General features: G+C 37.6%; 1 protein-coding gene across 3 annotated transcripts in view; it reads left to right on the forward strand.

Moving 5' to 3' along the window:
- Positions 1–17,187, forward strand: part of HERC2 (HECT and RLD domain containing E3 ubiquitin protein ligase 2) — a 102,553-nt gene that overhangs the window by 2,721 nt on the left and 82,645 nt on the right. For all 3 annotated transcript variants that reach the window (XM_054272344.1, XM_054272346.1, XM_054272345.1), the window contains exons 3-4: positions 8,521–8,635; positions 16,232–16,369. In XM_054272344.1, coding sequence (XP_054128319.1) covers positions 8,521–8,635; positions 16,232–16,369 — 253 coding nt within the window. The remainder of the gene's footprint in view (positions 1–8,520; positions 8,636–16,231; positions 16,370–17,187) is intronic.

The following is a 17,187-nucleotide window of genomic DNA, read 5'->3' on the forward strand; positions in this document are numbered from 1 at the left end:
GAATAATGAGAATAATGAAATAAGAGAACAGTAATGATTTGTCATGTGCTGAATGCAACATCACTTCTCTGGAATCTGAAGACAAGCTAGGCCTCCTGGGTATAATATAATTTTCTTATTAGGTTACCTGTTCTTGGTATTACACAGGTCCTCATCACAGAATACTTAATTGGACACATGTGTTCAGTATTTTGAAAAATTGAGCCTGTGAATCTTGAGTAGCATCTTTTAATGTATTAAATGGCAGATGCCTTCTGTAAAGGAAAGGAGTTTTGTGCTCTGGAGAATTTTTCTACTACATGAATGATTATTTTAGCTACTGGTTAGGTAGCGTGACCTAGCAGCATGTGGGTATTTTTTTAATAGGTATAAATCCTGTGTCTTAATCCTTTAAGTTCTGTGTGTACTGAATATGTAGATTTCTTAATGTGCTTGTTTTTACTGGCTCAGCTGTATAGGAGCCCCATTGGTGCTCAAGGGACTGTCAGGAATTGAAACAGTACTATGAGAGGTCTGAAGAAGACACACTAAATTGATGTGAAAGGATTAAGATGACTACAAATTGTTTGGAATTAGACCCTGGAACTCTTCACTTTGTAGCTACATTTTTAACTTTTCAGTGTACAGCAGTCCAGGAATGAGTAGGTGACAGTCCTTGTAGAGACAGAATTATTCTGGGGAATTTCCTTAGGAGGCATACAAAGACCAATTAGTTTTTAAAATAAATTCTGCTGCTACAAAATTTGGGGTGTATAGCTAAGATTGGAAGTAAAATGGTTTCATTTGGTGGCCTAGTATCTCCAAAGTACTTTTTTCTTTTTTTACTTTCTTCCTTTGTCACTGTTGCCACCGAGTTTGTTTTATAGACTTGATAACTGGCAGTTATTGATGATTAGGCCAATGAAATCTCTCTGAAAATGATTGTATTCTTTTTTGCATTAGCTCAAGAAGATGTTGCATGAAGAGTGCAATACACAACATTCTAGTACCATTTGCATTAATAAGTATTATGTGTGGTATTAATACAATAAGAAAAGAATGACATGTGGATTGTAGCATGGCTTGTGTTTAATCACCTGTGTGCGTCACTGTTGCAGCTGGTGTCCGGGCCAAATTGAAATGTTCTTCCTCAGTTTTGGGATGTTACTGCTGTGAGATAAGAGCATCCCACTACATCCCACTGCCCTTAAGTGAATATCAAAGGCACAGTCCTTCTGTAGTAGCAGTGACCTTCTGGTCTGCACAATTACCTGACGTGGTGTGAAATGTTAATGGCGCTGTATCTTCACAAGGTTTTTTGCTTACATTAATTTTTCTGAAACTGAACAAGGCTATTTTAGGAAGCCAAAGTGCTCCACAAAGATCCAAATGCTACCTGTAACTGCTCCATGTCTTTTCTAAAACTTTGTAATTATTTGTATGATTTATGGCTACTAGTGTAATTTTGAAGTGCTTGGAAACTTTTCTTTTACTTAAAAAAAATCTAAATTTCCTGGTGGAGCAGAATAGGATATTCTATGTTATCTGTAAAAACAGACTTTTACAGCAGCTGAAATGTCAGGGTAGTACAGCTGAATATGAGAACATCAGTACACAATATGTAATATGTTCTCCTATGACATGTATCAACAGGATGTGTATAACATCACCATTAATAAAATAGTCCTGTGAAGTTGTAAAATAGGTGAATTTTAGTGCAGGCCACTTTTTCATGTATCATTCTTAATACAGTTGCTTGAATTTATAAGTTATTTATTTAGATTTGAATTAATGCATTGAAAAGGCCTACCTATTGATGACTATTACTAGTAGAAACTATTGCATTTATAGCAAACTTTGTGTGTCATGGGAGATTGTGTTTCAATGACTGTTCCTAAGGGAGACATGCTTTATTATAAAAAGAGAAGATTAAAATTGTTTACTTAAACCTGGGTAGGTACCCAGTTTGTGGAATCAAACTGTGCTTAAAATAATTCTGATTAAATAGATGTACTGTACAACTAAATTAGAATCTTATGCAGAGTCCTTTAATTAGTGATGGATGAATAAGTAAAAACTAGAATTGCTGTGAGCTAATGGGATGCATGTGTGTATTCAAATGGAGTTTAATTGGGCTGCTTATTCTGGATCCTGTGGAGAACTGTTGTCCTTAATAGCAGGAGTTAGAGGGAAAAACTTTCATTTTCCTGTAGTATGGAGAAAAACTTTAGGCAACAGTCAAGGTGTAGGAGCTGTCTGCAATAGGAAAAGGAAGTATTTCCATCAGTTTTGATTGAGTTCATGCTTGGCAGACTATTTCTGTCATTATCTTTTGTCACAGAGGTGAAAATGTATTTTTGGAAATTAAATAGCCACCTTTAAGAGTTGCATTAGTTTGAAACCTTTTTATCTTTCCTTTGAAGTTACATTCATCATTTTTATTTTCTTGAAAATCCTACCTTCCAACATTCAGATCAGTGTCTTTACTTGTGAAAAGATTATGTAAAGAAATGATGTCTTGGCTATTAAAAGCAAGAAGTTGGTGAAAGTTGCCTTCTCTATTTTGTTGTTTCCTGTTAATCTTTGCTTTGGTTTTCTGATAAAAAAAATGAAGGGCTTATTTGTAAGCTCTTACAGTAAACTGCAAATGAGGACTCCTTAGGAATTAAAGGAAATGAACTTTGTGATACCAATTTTTAAAAGTTATTTTAAAAGTGAAGTAGTGCTGTCTCTCATAAATAAGTGATTTCCAGATGTGGTGTGATAGGTTAGAGAAATTAGATTTAACACATAGGTTCAAATATTTGGGCTCAGACAGAGCTATTCTTCAGATGCTTAAAGATAGGGAATTGCATAATTTTTCTTTGTGTGTGACTATTAACTGTTAATTTTTCCAGCAAGTGGAAGACCAGCACCCTGCTATTATGGGAATGTTACTAGTTTAAGCCCAAATCTGTTGAAGTAAAGTGGGGCTGCTGAACTTTTTGATTTTGCTCTCTGAGCTCTCGAGCACTGTGTTTAGGGGTAGAGGTGTTGCACTGTGCTCTGCATAGGTGTGATAAGCAGCTGTGCTCTCAGGGCATGCCTCCTTCTGCAGGGGAGGAAGGAAGCCAGGACAAAATACCAAGACAACAATGAGAAAGGAAACACAAATTGAATGGATTCCAAAAAGCAAAAACAAAAGAGAGACTTAGTAAAGGACTTATTCTTCTGTGATTTTCTTCGCTACTACTGGGGCTGAAAGTTTTTTTCACTGAAGTATTTTTCTAGTGAGAAAAGTTTTTCATGTAGTCTTTAAAATACAGCCAGTGGCTAATGCAAAAATAAGTGAATAGCAGAACAGATTCTCCACTACCCTTGGCAATTCTGAGATGAAGATTATTTAAGTAGCTTATATTTTAAATCCATATTGATGTTCTGTGGTTATGAAGTCAGTTTCTTCAATTTCCAGTGCAATTATATAACCAGGAATCCTACCTAAGCCAATCCTTGTCCTTTTGTGTCATTTTTCTGGCTACATTTTTCTTGAGTTCAAGTTAACTTTTATGAAGGCTTCTATGCTTTTTGCAGGGAAGTTTATGAAACCACCTTGATAACATAATCTAATGTACTACATGGAGTTTGTCTAATTAAAATAGTTACTTCAAAGCAAAATCAGAGCTGCTGATTATTCTTAAAATAACTTACTGAAAGCAAAATTTTAGCAGTGCTTTGAGAATTCTCAGGAGCTTACCCAGTTATGGTTGCAAGATTTAAATTTCTTGAAATGGAAGGAAATGTTAATGCCAGGGTCTTATTGTCTAAAGGTGATAGGGATGGATGGGAATTTCACTGTCAGCCCTGTTGGAGGTTGGCAGCAGCATATGTCAGCAATCAAACTAGATACCCCTTGGACTTAATCAGATGTTGTACCAGACAGAATAAATTACAGTTCTACTGCAGAGATAAGATTAACTAAAGATTAGAGTGGAGGCAGCCCAGTTTACAGTAGAAGTGCACTTTAAAGTCTCCCAAGGCCCTTGTGTTTTTAGTTTGGGATAAATGAGCAGGGCTGAGCCTTAGGTCTGTGTGGGAAGTGTGGATTTGTTGAGATATATGGCTTTCAAGTGATCAAGACGTGGTCTGGGGATGAGAAAGTGTGACAAATGATGGAAGAGGCTTGGGGTTTCTGAAGGTGAGATGCGTAGGAGATGGGGGTTGAGAAGAGGTCAGTGGATGTCATGGGAAAGGACAAGGGAGATTTTTAGCCTGGGGAATGAGTAGGAGGACTAAGAACATGGGCCAAAGTTGCAAGGCAGTGGATAGTAGTCATGGAGTATGGAGCTGCTGTTGTCCTGGTCTTTGGAAGGAAGTGTGTAAGTGATGGGCAAGCAGGGCCTTGGGGGAGATGTACAGAGGGCACATCTCTGGTACTGCTGTCAGTTACAGAAGGTCAGTGAAAACTTCATTATTCATAATTTATTAACTTACTGAGTTCAAATTAATCCCTTTAAACATTTACAAATGCAATTGCTAAATTATTAGAGGGAAAGATATTCATATGAATCAAGCAATCTAGTGAGAGAGACTTTATAGAGCACAATTGGCTGCTCTTGTGTTTGGATCTCCAGTACGTCAGGAACAATGAAGACCCCAAGTGTGTTTTTCTTGTCTTGCACTGTAGCACCAATTGCCTTGTGAAGATTCTTCAAATAATTGAGTGGAGGGAAGTACCTCTTTTTTTTTTTTTTTTTGTTCTGAACAAAGTTTTAGGTCTCTAGTTTGAGCACTGAGATGTGTGATAGACTGATTATGAATGACTGAATGTGAGAGGTATTGGTGGGAGCAAATAAAATACTGTAGGAAGAAAAAAATGCAGGATTGGGAAGTTAAAGCAGACACTTTTCCACTACACAGAAGAATGTTATCTTAGGCTGCAAGTTTCACAGGGTCACAGATGTTTGAGATTGGAAGGGACCTTTGGAAGTCATCTGGTCCAACTCCCCCGTTGAAGAGCCACCTAGAGTCTGGTGCCCAGGTCTGTGTTTGAATGTCTTGTGAATATCTTCATAATTTGGGAATCTATAACCTCCCTGGGCACCTTGTACCAGTGCTTGGTCTCTGTCTCACAAGGAAAATGTTATCCTGGTGGTCAGAGGGAAGCTCCTGCATTTCAGTTTACCCCTGTTCTTTTTGGTCCTGTCCCTGGGTACCACTGAGCAAAGCCTGGATCCATCTTTTTTACACCTTCCCTTCGGATTTTATACATATACATATACATGAGCTTTCCTCCCAAACCCTTTCTCTCTGCCTTTCCTCATAAAAAGGGAGTTCCAGTCCCTTAATAATTTTCATGGCTCTTTGCTGGGCTCTCTCCTTTTTGTCCATGTCTCTCTCACTGAGCCTATGCTGGACCTGTACTGATGCCTGAGGCTGTTCCTCCCCAGCTGTGGGACTTTGCACTTCTTCATGAGCTTTAGGTTCATGAGATTGAGGTTCATGAGGTCAATCCATTTCTCCAGCTTGTCAAGGGCCCTCTGGATGTCAGCACCACCCTCTTTTGTATCAACCACTCTGCCCCATTTCTCTTGGCTAAAAGAAATATTTCCCTTAAGGGAGCTGTAAATTTTCTGTCATGATTATGTAATTTTAAGATCATGAAAATAAACTTGCTTAAATAATTTATCACTTAAAAACTCAGACTTTTCTTTCACTTTTGGCTAATATATATAGCAAATACTAGATATCTGCTGAATGTTGAGTAGATTAGTAGTCATTTTGTCCCAGCTGAAATTAAGTTGCCATGTTATGACAGATGAATTGGTTGTAAAAACAATTTCTTAATTATCTGTTCAGTTGGTTGCTTTGATTATTGCTGTAAAGTCAGTCCAGTGTTTCTTTACTTTCAAACTTGTCTCATTTTTCCCTTCCCCTGACCCAGATACTACTGACAAAATGTTAACTACAACCTGAGCAGTAGGCAAAATTGTTTATCTGAAGGGTGCTTGTGGTATTTGGAGAGGGAGATGGAACTCTGTGACCCGTAGTCTTGGTGCTTCCTCTATCTTTTTGCAACATACCAAGAAAAAATTACTTTGATAAGACTTTGAACCAAACCCAAGGCCAAAGAAATTTTGTTTACTTTTACAGTTTTTAGTTGCATGAAAGAGTTGAGTGAACTTTGTGCTGTGTAAAAGAATTAGAGGTTGAAGTGGAGAAAACAGTTCCAGATTCTGCTTTATATGAATGCTTTCAAATTAATAAGTTTTCTGAAATAGAACATTATGAAAAATCTAGCATTCAAATCCTGGAGACATTTAGATGCTATGAGCTGTGAGAATGATTTTCCATACCAAGGTGATCTGAGAATGTAAAATAAAATGTGTGAAAAAGACAGTTTATTAGAAAAAGATCTTTAATTTGTGAAAACTGTAATTTATTATGCAGCCCATCTGGAGGGTTGCCTCACTTACTATTTTTCAAGCTTGTATTTTACCATAGGTTAGCATTTAACAGGTGAAAGATAAAAACATAATGTATCACCACAATATTAACCAAAATCAGTGAAACAACTGTTTTACTTTTTTTACACAGGAAAAAAACTATGAAAAGAAATTCCCTAGGTGTCCCACTAAAATATATAATCACATCTAAAGAAGGAAAAAGTGGAAACCATTTATAGTTGAAATATTCATAAAGTGGGAACAATCAAGGAAATCAGTTAATGATAAATGATTTTTTTCATTGTTGAAGTGCAACTTAAGATTATTCCTATTTTTTAAAAATGAAGCCAAATATAAAGTTCTTAGCAAAACACAAAGCAGATCTTTGCAAAATCTCCTTTTCCTGTGTAACACTGAGGAACAGGGACTGTACCTTTCAGTAAGGCCTGGTCAGAGTTTGATTCTGTACAATTCTGTAGAGTTTGGTGCTGTACAATTGATAAGTCACAGATAAGGTGAATAATGTCTAGCTTACACTGCATGATTCTGCCCTTGATCAGGCAGTAGTAAGTGACAGACAAGTACAATGTGTCAACTCATATTTTATGCTGAAAGAGGAATTATGGAAATCATTGATATGTGTTGGAGTGGATTTCTGAAGTATGCAATATGAAGTCAAGGAATTACTATGGGCATTTAGTGTGTTACAGTGGTGTAAAAGCATGCAACTTGTGTTTTAATTCCTGTTAACTGGGATGAGCTGGATCAGCAAATCTCTGCCCTGCTGGTGGATGAGTCTCTTAAAACCTTTAATCCTTAATCATTACAATGTAATGATTTTATTTTGAGCTATTTTCTCGAGACAAGTGGACTTATGTGTAGTGGTAAATATTTTATGGCAGTTGTTGCAAGCCACATCTTTGTATTACCTCTCAGTTAAAACACTTTGGATTTGAATGTTAGTTACGTAACACAAAGATGCTTCTGAATGAGCCTTCAGCAGGTGGTGGGTTTTTATTTAATTTTTTTTATGATGTTGTTTGTGGTTTGTTTTTGGTTTGTTTTTTTTTTTTTTTTCAAATGTGGTCCACTGCACTGCTGTGGTATGCAGAAAATATTCTGTTTTTCAGTTTTGTGTCCTGCCCTCCTCCCTTATGCTATACAGTTGTGAATAACAGCTACAGCCTGGTTATTATGGCATTCCCTTGGGATGTAGATACCTGTTCTGCAGCGTTTTATAAAGCAAACAACAACATCCATAGAAGAGAAGTTGTCCTGCTCATTAGGATTCTCCAAGGGAGATCCAAATTCCTAAATCATTAGGAGACTTGTGTTACAGCCAGTGCTTTTGTGAGTGGTTCCAGCTAGCAGAATCTATGTTCTGTTGCCAGTATTTGTGCTCTTGAGCACAGAGTGTATTGGGAGCTGACCTGGGCTCAGGCAGCCCTTTGCTCTTGCTCTGGGTGTTGCTGGTTTTAGGCTGATCCATTCCATAATCTGGCTCTTCCTGGGAGAGGAGGCATTGGAGCAGTTGGAAGGAGGAGGGAGGGTGGTGAGAGATGCTTTGCACAGCAGGACCAGATTGAACTGGCTGAATTCATTTACAGATCTGTGCCTTGATGTCATCATTCTGGTTAAGATGCCCAGCTCTTCAGCTGCTGGTTGGCGAGGGGACTGTGAGCTTCTGTGTCTTGGGGTTTTATGCAGCTTGACTATTTGAATAGCTTTTCCTGAAGAGAAAAAGGACTCCCCACACCCTCTCCCTGCCCCCCAGCCGTTGTCATCTTGAATGGGTGGATAGTTCTGGGGTGACCAAGTCCATGCCTTTAATGAAAACTTGTCACCAAAAGAAAGTTCATTTTTCTGGACTTGAACCTAAAATTTACCATTTTGCACTTTTAACCTGAAAATGGCATAGCTACACAATGAGAGATTCTGAAAATTTTTTAAATCCTTGTCACACACACACACACACACAAAATCTAATTTCCAATGAGATGGTACATGTGTTTTCTTTCTTCTGGTATGATGTATAAAATCAGATGTGTTTTAAGTGTTAGCTTGAGTCACCTTGAGAGAAAAGTGTGTATAACTGTATGCAATGTATTATTTTTAACAGCTTGCTTTTACACGAGATGGATTGTGTGGTTTGTGGAATGAAATGGTAAAAGATGGAGAGATTGTATATCCTGGAACAGAATTAATACAGAGTGGTGAACTACCTCCAAGAAAAGGTATGAATTTTAAACTTCTTTTAATTTGTTCATTGTTTTCTTTCATTGTGGTGCTGAAAATGGACTTACTTCAGCTTTCATACTGTCACAAAACTTCTGTTTATCATCACCTGTCTATATGATTTGCAGGTGTTAATGTTTTGAATTAAATACAATTGAAAGTGATTTCTAAAAAATGTATGAAAAGGTGATGTCCAAGCCTCCAAATGAAGGCTTAAATCTGTTCCAGCCTTGTGAAATTTAACTTCATAACTAGGCATGTTACTATGAGAGAGGCTTGGCAGTGTCTTTTTGTTTGGTATGCTTGGTGTGTTTACAGCTGTAGCCTTTGTTTAAAGGAAGTGCACTGAGGAATGGGATAAAGCTGATACTGCTATTTCTAATTTTGTTTACAGTCTTCAGCAAGTAACTGAAAGGTCAGCTTAAGAACTGTCCATGACCTGCCTGAGAATGTAGTGTGTGTGGGGTTTTTGGGATTTTTTTGCCTTTTTTTTAAGTTTTCCAATGTACTTGAGAGCAGTTATAACACTGCAAATATTGCAAATGGCAGAGTAATACATCTGCTTAGAGCAGTTACTTTGGTGGGGGTGGATTTTGTTTTGTGAGGGGGAATGCTGGAATGGGGTGATTCTGCTCTTGCCTTTTTTTCATTTTCACCACAAAAGTGGTGCTCTTTTAACTCCGTACTGAACAGAAAATTAAACTGGTCAAAACCTGAAATATTTGTTTATTGATCTGGCTGAAATGGACTCACCAAGTGTTCAGATAAGTGTTGTCAGTAATTTGTAAAATTCCCAGATAAATGAGGAGATGTGTAGAAATACTGCCTTTGGTAACAGTGAACTATTTTTTTGGCATCTGTTACTTCCTGAATTGTACTGTGGGATAGACATGATATTTCAAACCAATAATGCTCAATTACTCATGTAGACAATTTTTTTCATACCTATAGTATGCCTCCTTTAAAAATAGGAGGAATGGATGTGTTTTTGACTGGAGGAGGTAATTTTTACAGGAAGTAAGATACAGTAAATAATTTATGAAAGAAGAATGAATTATACATTTACTTATCAAGAGTATGAGCTTTGTAGGTTATTAGTGGCTGCATGCTGTAGTAAAAACCAGGTTATGCTCCTAACTGTTTCAGAGTTAGAAAACTTTTGTCTTCCCTATGCTGCTGGCCCTTTGGAGTAATGTTGTTGCCACTGGGTGAAAATACAGCTGATCTTATCAGGAAGGCTACTACAAAGCTGCTCATGAAATGAGTGGTGCTAGAGTAATGGTTTGTTCTTTGGGTTGGCTACTGCCATGTGTAGTAACAAAAGGCATTGTAAACGTTTTGCAATAAAGGGAAGTATTACCTCCTAAAGGAATTGTAGGAAATGCTTTCTTGTTTACTGACAGCTCATGATAGAAGTGTTGTGATGGTTGTGGGAAAACAATTCAACGCACTGTGCTTTCATGTAGAAGGAGGATAACAAACATCTGTAGTACTGAAGGGTATTATATATATGTGTGTGTATATATGTTTTAATATATATATTAAAATATACATAATCTATATTTTATTAGCTATATAAATTATATAATGTAGATTTTTTTCTTGCTTTGCAAATTTATCTTTTTGTGTTGGATACTTACATGTTGTTTTTAGAGTTGTACCTGTGCTAGTCCTTGACAGAAAACTGTTCTTCCAATATCTTTATAGCTAAGTAGCTGCAGAGAATTGAGATTTTTAGTTAATTATGGTGCTGTAGTGCTTTTAGTAATTCTGAGAAAGCTTATAGAGAGATGTTGTAGTATAATTGTTTTTAATTTTCAGGGTAATCCTTGAAATATCAGCTAGGAAAATGCAATCTGTCACTTCTGATGCAAAATATACACAGCAGTATAAAATAAAAATCCAGAAGTGCTAAGTCAATCATCTGTGACTTCATGTTTATCCACCCTTAGGACACTTGTTCTGAACAATGGTGAGAATTTATTTTTTAATGCCAGCTGTGTGTACACATCTCAGAAAGTTCAAAAAATGTTGATTGAGAGAAAAATTCTAGAACACTGTTATTTAAAAATACAGAGTTTCTGACACTTCACTGTATAAATAAGGCTTTTATGTTATGCTAAAATGTCCAAGCTGTGATGAGGCTTTTGAAAGCTTTTTCATGTACATAGTGGTGAAGGCAGACTGCCACTTCTTGTTTCCAGTTCTGTATTGTGGTGGGTTGACCTTAGCCAGGTGCTCACCCTTCCAGCTCCTGGCCTGCTGCCCCTCCTCCATGAGAGGTGGAAATAAAATATTAAAATAAATATAAAAATAAAAATATAAATATAAAAGCCTGGGAGTTGAGATAAAGCCAGGGAGATCACTTACCTGTGACTGTTGTGGGAAAAATTAATTTAGTTTATTTTAGTGCCAATTAAGATAGACTTGTATGGTGAGTAACAAAGGTAAAAACTAAAATGCCACCTTCCACTTGTCTTTGCTTCTGGAGGAGTTAAGTGTAGATATTACACAGCACAGATCACACCTGTTCCTTTCCACAGCTGGAGGGTCTATGTCCTTCTACATATCTCTTGAAACATTGCAGTAATTTGGAGATTTAAATAACAGCTTTTTTTGGACTTTTAGCTCTTAGGATTAATGTATAAACTGTGTTTAAGTGAAGTTAGTCTTCATAAATGCTGTGCTGCCCTGCAGGATTCTAAAATACAGCTATCTTGCTTACCAGGCTTGACTTTTGAGGAAAAAAAAAAAGCTAATCAAGGCTATCTTTGGTCAGTGTCAGTGAGGTTGTGTGTTTGATCATGGAAGCAGAAAAATTGATGGTCAGTTTGCACCTCTGAACTTGCATCTTAAGTTGAGTTTAATGAAATTAAAAATCTAAAGTATTTACATCTGTTTAGTTGGTACTTACTTTTTTGCATAAATGATCTGCAAATATAATTCAAGATGAGAGGGAAAAGTACACACAAGTAATGAGATTTATATAAAACCCAGTGGTTTCATATGAAAAGCAATATAGAGTAATGTCAATATTCAGAGTGTGCTGCTAACTTGACTAATCTGGAGATGAACAAGAGAGGTTGCTGCATGTAGTCCCTTCTATTCAGTCTTTTTAAAGAAGTTTTGATTAAACCCATCCACTATACACACACACACACACAAATATATATATATATATATATATATATAATATATTTCTTCACTAGTGCTATAGCTCTCTGTTGATGCTGACTGGACTGTTCAGAAGAGGCACTTCATTCTGTCAGTGGATATTAGCAGTGGCAGCAGACTGGAAGAGCATGCTATTGATAGAAAAACCATTCCTTTTCCCTCTAGGAAGAATATAAAAGTAGTGCATTTTTTTTTTTTCCTGTTAGCAAGAATGTTTGGTTAGGAATAAGGTCTTTGTTTTGAATTCATGGCACTTTAAGAAAAACATGTTTGATAAATGTGTTCAGCAGAATGTGTTTGTGTGTTTCCAAGTACCATCTGAGGACACAGCTGTGACAGTAGTGATGTCCAAATACAGGTGCACTTTTAGCATGGCATGTCTTTCAAAGACTATCAGGCTGCCCTCAGGAAATTTGTATTAGATTAATACCTTGTATACTTCAATCTGTGTTCTGAAAATAATAAAAAGTATCAAATAATATTATTCTTGCTAAGTTTTCAAGTTAGAGAACTGTTACTGTAAAATTTTAAGACATAGCAGTCTCTTTAAGACACATAGGTCTGTTTTGTGGGTTGCTATTTTTTATTTATTTTTGATTTCTCAGACTTCATAGCTGGAAGATTCTGTTTCAATTAGCTGTTTTAAGTTCCAGAACAAAAATAGAAAATTGTCAGCTTCATACATCTGTCCTGCCTTTGGTAAACACTGTGGGCTTCCTCTTCTCTTCCCCCTTTCCTGAAAGTTGGACTTTCTCTGCCTGTTGCCTCTAAATACACAAACCTCATGCAGTGTTGCACCTGCAGGCAGGTTAAATGAAGTCCAAATGCCACAAGCAATTCCAGAGAGGCTGGCAGGAACAAAATATTTATGACAAGAATAACAGCATGTGGGAATTGGTTATGGTGGCTGCTGTGCAAACCACGTTATAAATCAAACTGTAGCAGTGTGTAGGGATGTGGGCTGGCTCCTGCTTTGAGCCTTCTTTTTTTTTGTGCAAGGGAGAACTTGTTAAAAGTGAGAAGTGGCACTTTTCTCTTCTGCTTCCCCTGACCCAGCTGTGGGCTGTACACAGTGACTCAAGAATTCAGTGCTCAGCTGTGGATTTTCATACTCTGCAGGATAGGGAAGTCTGTAGTCACTCTGTTGGACAGCTTGACTTCAGAAGTGTAGAACGCTCTATTGTAAGTTCAAACAATATTGAAATGCATTAAAAAATAGTGTACAGGGAAGAAAAGAAACTTTATTTCTGATTAGGATTAGGAGATGTTATCATCTGACTTAGAAGGCTGTATAAATATGATTTGCAAATGGTAAAGCAGATCTTTCCCTCACAAATAACAAGTATCAATTTTGTGTATGTAGGTGTATATATATATATGGGTGTGTGTGTAAAACATCAAGGATTTTTGACAGAAAATATATTGCAGCTGAAACATTTCCTGGATCTGGGACTACCAAATAGTGGTTTAGGATGGTTATAAAACACAGCCCTTTTCTAAAGCATTCTGTGTGACTTTTTGCCCTGTCAACATCTGTAGGGGAACTGTTGCAGGCTTTTTCTTGCCACGGAGGGGTTCCCAACCACACGAGTTCATTGGCATTTCAGAGCAGCACAAGACCATAGTAGAACAGGTGGTGGAGGCCGCTATGCAGTGTCAGGTTTTTTCCCCTCATTGATTATGAAATGTAAGTTCCATTTTTAGTGCTTCCTTTTTATGCTCTGTTTATACCAGATTAGGCCATGGCTGTGCAAGATAGTGCACACATGGTGAGCTGCTGTGCTTTGGTTTGGGAGCTCATTTCTAGCTGAGGAGGGTTACTTCAGTTGCTCAGTTCTGACTGCTGGCTGTGCCTGCCTGCCTCACTTTAGAGGTATAAGGCTGTATACTAAAACATAATAAAGGGAAAAGTCTTTCAGAGAGATGTTATGTTGCTTCCCCCACCACAATATTCACAAAATTAAGTTAAATCATACTGACACACTGCACTGTATTTTTGAATGCATTGTTTTGAAAATTGTCTTGTTACTTTGGTCTGTTCTGGTTTTGCTCAAGATATTTCTCCTCCCTGCCCCTCTTTCTGAAAAATCTTTGGGTCTTCATGTTTAAAAATCTTTAATGAAGCATAACAGAACTTCCATAATTATGTCTGTGTTGCTGCTTTCAGTCTAGACTGATACCAGCTTTGTCTGTTATGTGACAAGTAGTTTTTTTGCAAGTTTAGTGAACTGTCTTTGTGGAACAATTTGACAAGGTCTTTTAATGTGATTTTTAGCTCATTTCCTTCCTACTTTTTCTCTAATTGCTCCTCTTCCTGGTTCATACAGACAATTGAGAAAGAAATCCTCCTGTGGATTTATGTGCCAGGGTTGTTTTTATTCCATACAAAGCTTGAGTTCCCACCTGGATTGGGATCTTCTCTATTTGCAGTGAGGAGTTTGATTAAATGACTAAGTTTGTAGCCCTTGGTTGTCATCCTTTGCCAAGGATCTGTTGAAAAGCATAACAAGTTCTCCTACATCTGCCTGTAAATTGTGTCTTGGCACAGCATCCTCCTACCCACTAACTAAAATTCCAGACCCTGCAAAGTGTGTCCCTAGACGTGTGGGTAAGTGGAGAAACAGTGAGATTTATGGTGTTGCTGTGGAAATATTCTGAGCCACTGGGGCTGAGCAGGGTCCTTGGTCTACAATGGGTTCTGTGCTTTTCATGTTAGTCTCCTGTGCCTCTGAAAAGAAACAGCTGGATTGAATCACATTTTGGACATTGTTATCAAACTGGTGACTCACAGGCTGTTCCTGTTTGAGGGACACAGTTGGATTCTCTGTTTGCCACTTACAAGAAGTATATCCAAATTGCATTTTGCTGTTCTCAAGTGACTTTGCTATCTCTTCCTTGGCCCACAATCTCAGCTCCATCATGGGTACTGCAATTATGCATCCTTTGCTTTTCTCCTGCCCTTCAGTCTTCATCTTCCACCTCCTAAACACCTGTCAGTTACAGGTCAGGAAACAGTGCTTTAATTTAAATTTTGGGTAATTAAGGTGGCACAAAGAACTTTATTTTGGGAGGTCTTATTGTCTCCAGTTAAAAAAAAACAAAACAACTTAACAACGAGGCAATCACAGATCCAGTTCCAGCCAGATTAAGCATTAATTTTCTGTTAGGCCAGATGGAAAGAATAGTTGCATGTTCTTGTACATTGTGATAGGTGCATTTTGTACATTCTGAGGTAATGAGAGCCTTTGATCTCACTCCATGAGTGTGAGGCAGGCTGCAGTCATATGTTCCATGTCTGGCTACTGATGTAAACCTCTTGCTTATTATTTTCTTCTGATATATGCTGGTACAAATGTATTATTTTGGTGTGGTATGAGGGATGAGAAAGGAAAAAAGAAAAAATAATAGTGATTATCTGTCGTGTTGTGGCTGGGACATTTAGGGAGGAAGTCTCTGGACTAGATTGGCCGATAGGAATGAAGGATGGATCAGTTCTAGGAGCCAGGTAAAAAAGGCTGGAACTAAACTCTTCATAGGCAAGTTTTAAATGCTGGACTTGAGAAATTTTGAGTGGTGTGGTTTGAAAAGAATGTCAACGTGTGGAAAGTGGCTGGCCATGTGTCCCTCAGTTGCAAGGCAATCTTATGCATTGAGCTGACTGGAGGTATGGATATGGAAATCCCATGTCCCAATATAAATAAAGAGAAACTTCCATCTGTCTAGTTCTACTCCATTTAGAAAATTGAGACTTTGAGACAGCCTTTGATTACAGAGATAAGTGACTAATGTCTGTGTTCTGACTTTGTGAAAGTAGTCTCAAAAGGATTGCACATGATGTTTTGTTGCTTGGGCAGAAAATGGTGGTATTATTTTCAGTGCTTGCCAGTAATTACTAAGATGCTAGATGTTTTACAGATGTTGACATACTGCTGCATAAAAGTAGTGTAAATGCCAATGTGTAGCTCTCCTTGATTTTGAAATATAGGCTATTGCTGTCTTTTTTTATTCTTGGAAACAGAATATAAACCCAAGTAAATGCTACAGCAATACAGATAGCTGGGAGCACGGTCTGACTTCAAGTGCCTTCTTTGCAGTACTGTGTATTGCAAATCCTTTTCAATTCTTACATGATGGTCTCTCTATTAAATGTTCATCATGCTGAGGAGGTTACAAAGGTGATTTCTGGATTGCAAGGTCGCTGTCTTATGAAATGTAACATAAGACCCAGCACCTGTGACAGTTAACCTGGTAAAATATAACTTCAACTTCCCCCACCATGTTCTCTTAATGCTAGACAACATTTCTGTAAGCTTGTGGGCTGGGGATTTCACCTGTATATTTCTAATCTAGACCTGAATTCCAACCTGACCTGAAGGTAGCTTAACTGGTCTTTTTTTCCCCCTCCCTTTTGTTTTCTTTAGATGATAGCACTGAATGCCAAACTGCATCAAAGAAAGAAGAGCAGAACGACAAAGAAAAGAAAGATGAAGAAGAGACCCCACTGCCCACCTACAGGGCCAAATCGATTGTTGAGAGTTGGGTGTGGGGTAAACAACCAGGTATCACAGCTGTTTTGGTCATTTTCACTGACATCATGTATTCTGTATACATCAGGAAGTGTTTGTATCAAATGTTCTTGCTGACATCTGCATCTGTTAGGTTAGTGAAATAAGTTGGATACATGGTTTAACTGTGACTGAAATTAGACATTTGCTGTAATTAATTTCAAGTTTAATTAGACTCTTGACTTGAAGAGTCAAGTTGTCCCTTTCAGGCTGCTTGAAGGAATGATAGACCAGCTTGAAATAAATGAAGTAACCCAGTGAAAAGTTCCAATGTCTTCAGAATATTTTTTTTCAGTCGCAGACATTATAAAGAAATTGCTTTGTTTCTGAAGCCTGAATTTTCTGCAGTCAGTAATGGTTTAATGGGTGATTTTTCTCTTTGGTTTCGTGGTCTGGTAGATAGGTTTGTGTGAATCATGGGAGGAAGGTTGAAATGGTTAGTTCAGTTAACTGTTTGTCCTGACCTTTGCTGACAGTAATTGCACCTGTGGTGGCAGTGGAACAGCAGTTTGTGTGTTCACATCTTCGTGTGGAGGTCCATAAAATACTGCTTTTGATACTGAAGCCATTTGAGGTTTGTGGCTGTTTGCTACTCTAGAGCAGCAGTTTATTGTCTAAAATAGTCCATGTTTAAAAATAGCAGATCAGAAGAAGCCTCAGTTGAGTAGTTTATTTTACAGTTCCTGGTACATGACATTGCCTGATTCAGATGTTGGCATGTACAAACTTCAGAGACATCTGTTGTGTCACTTGTCCTTTCCCCTCACCCAGAAGCACTTGAAGATCCCTGGGAAAAGTATTATCTCTTCAGT

The sequence above is a fragment of the Melozone crissalis genome, unplaced genomic scaffold (assembly GCF_028551555.1).
Source record: "Melozone crissalis strain CALT ecotype California unplaced genomic scaffold, PUWL_Pcris_2 ptg000013l_1, whole genome shotgun sequence".
Taxonomy (NCBI): domain Eukaryota; kingdom Metazoa; phylum Chordata; class Aves; order Passeriformes; family Passerellidae; genus Melozone; species Melozone crissalis.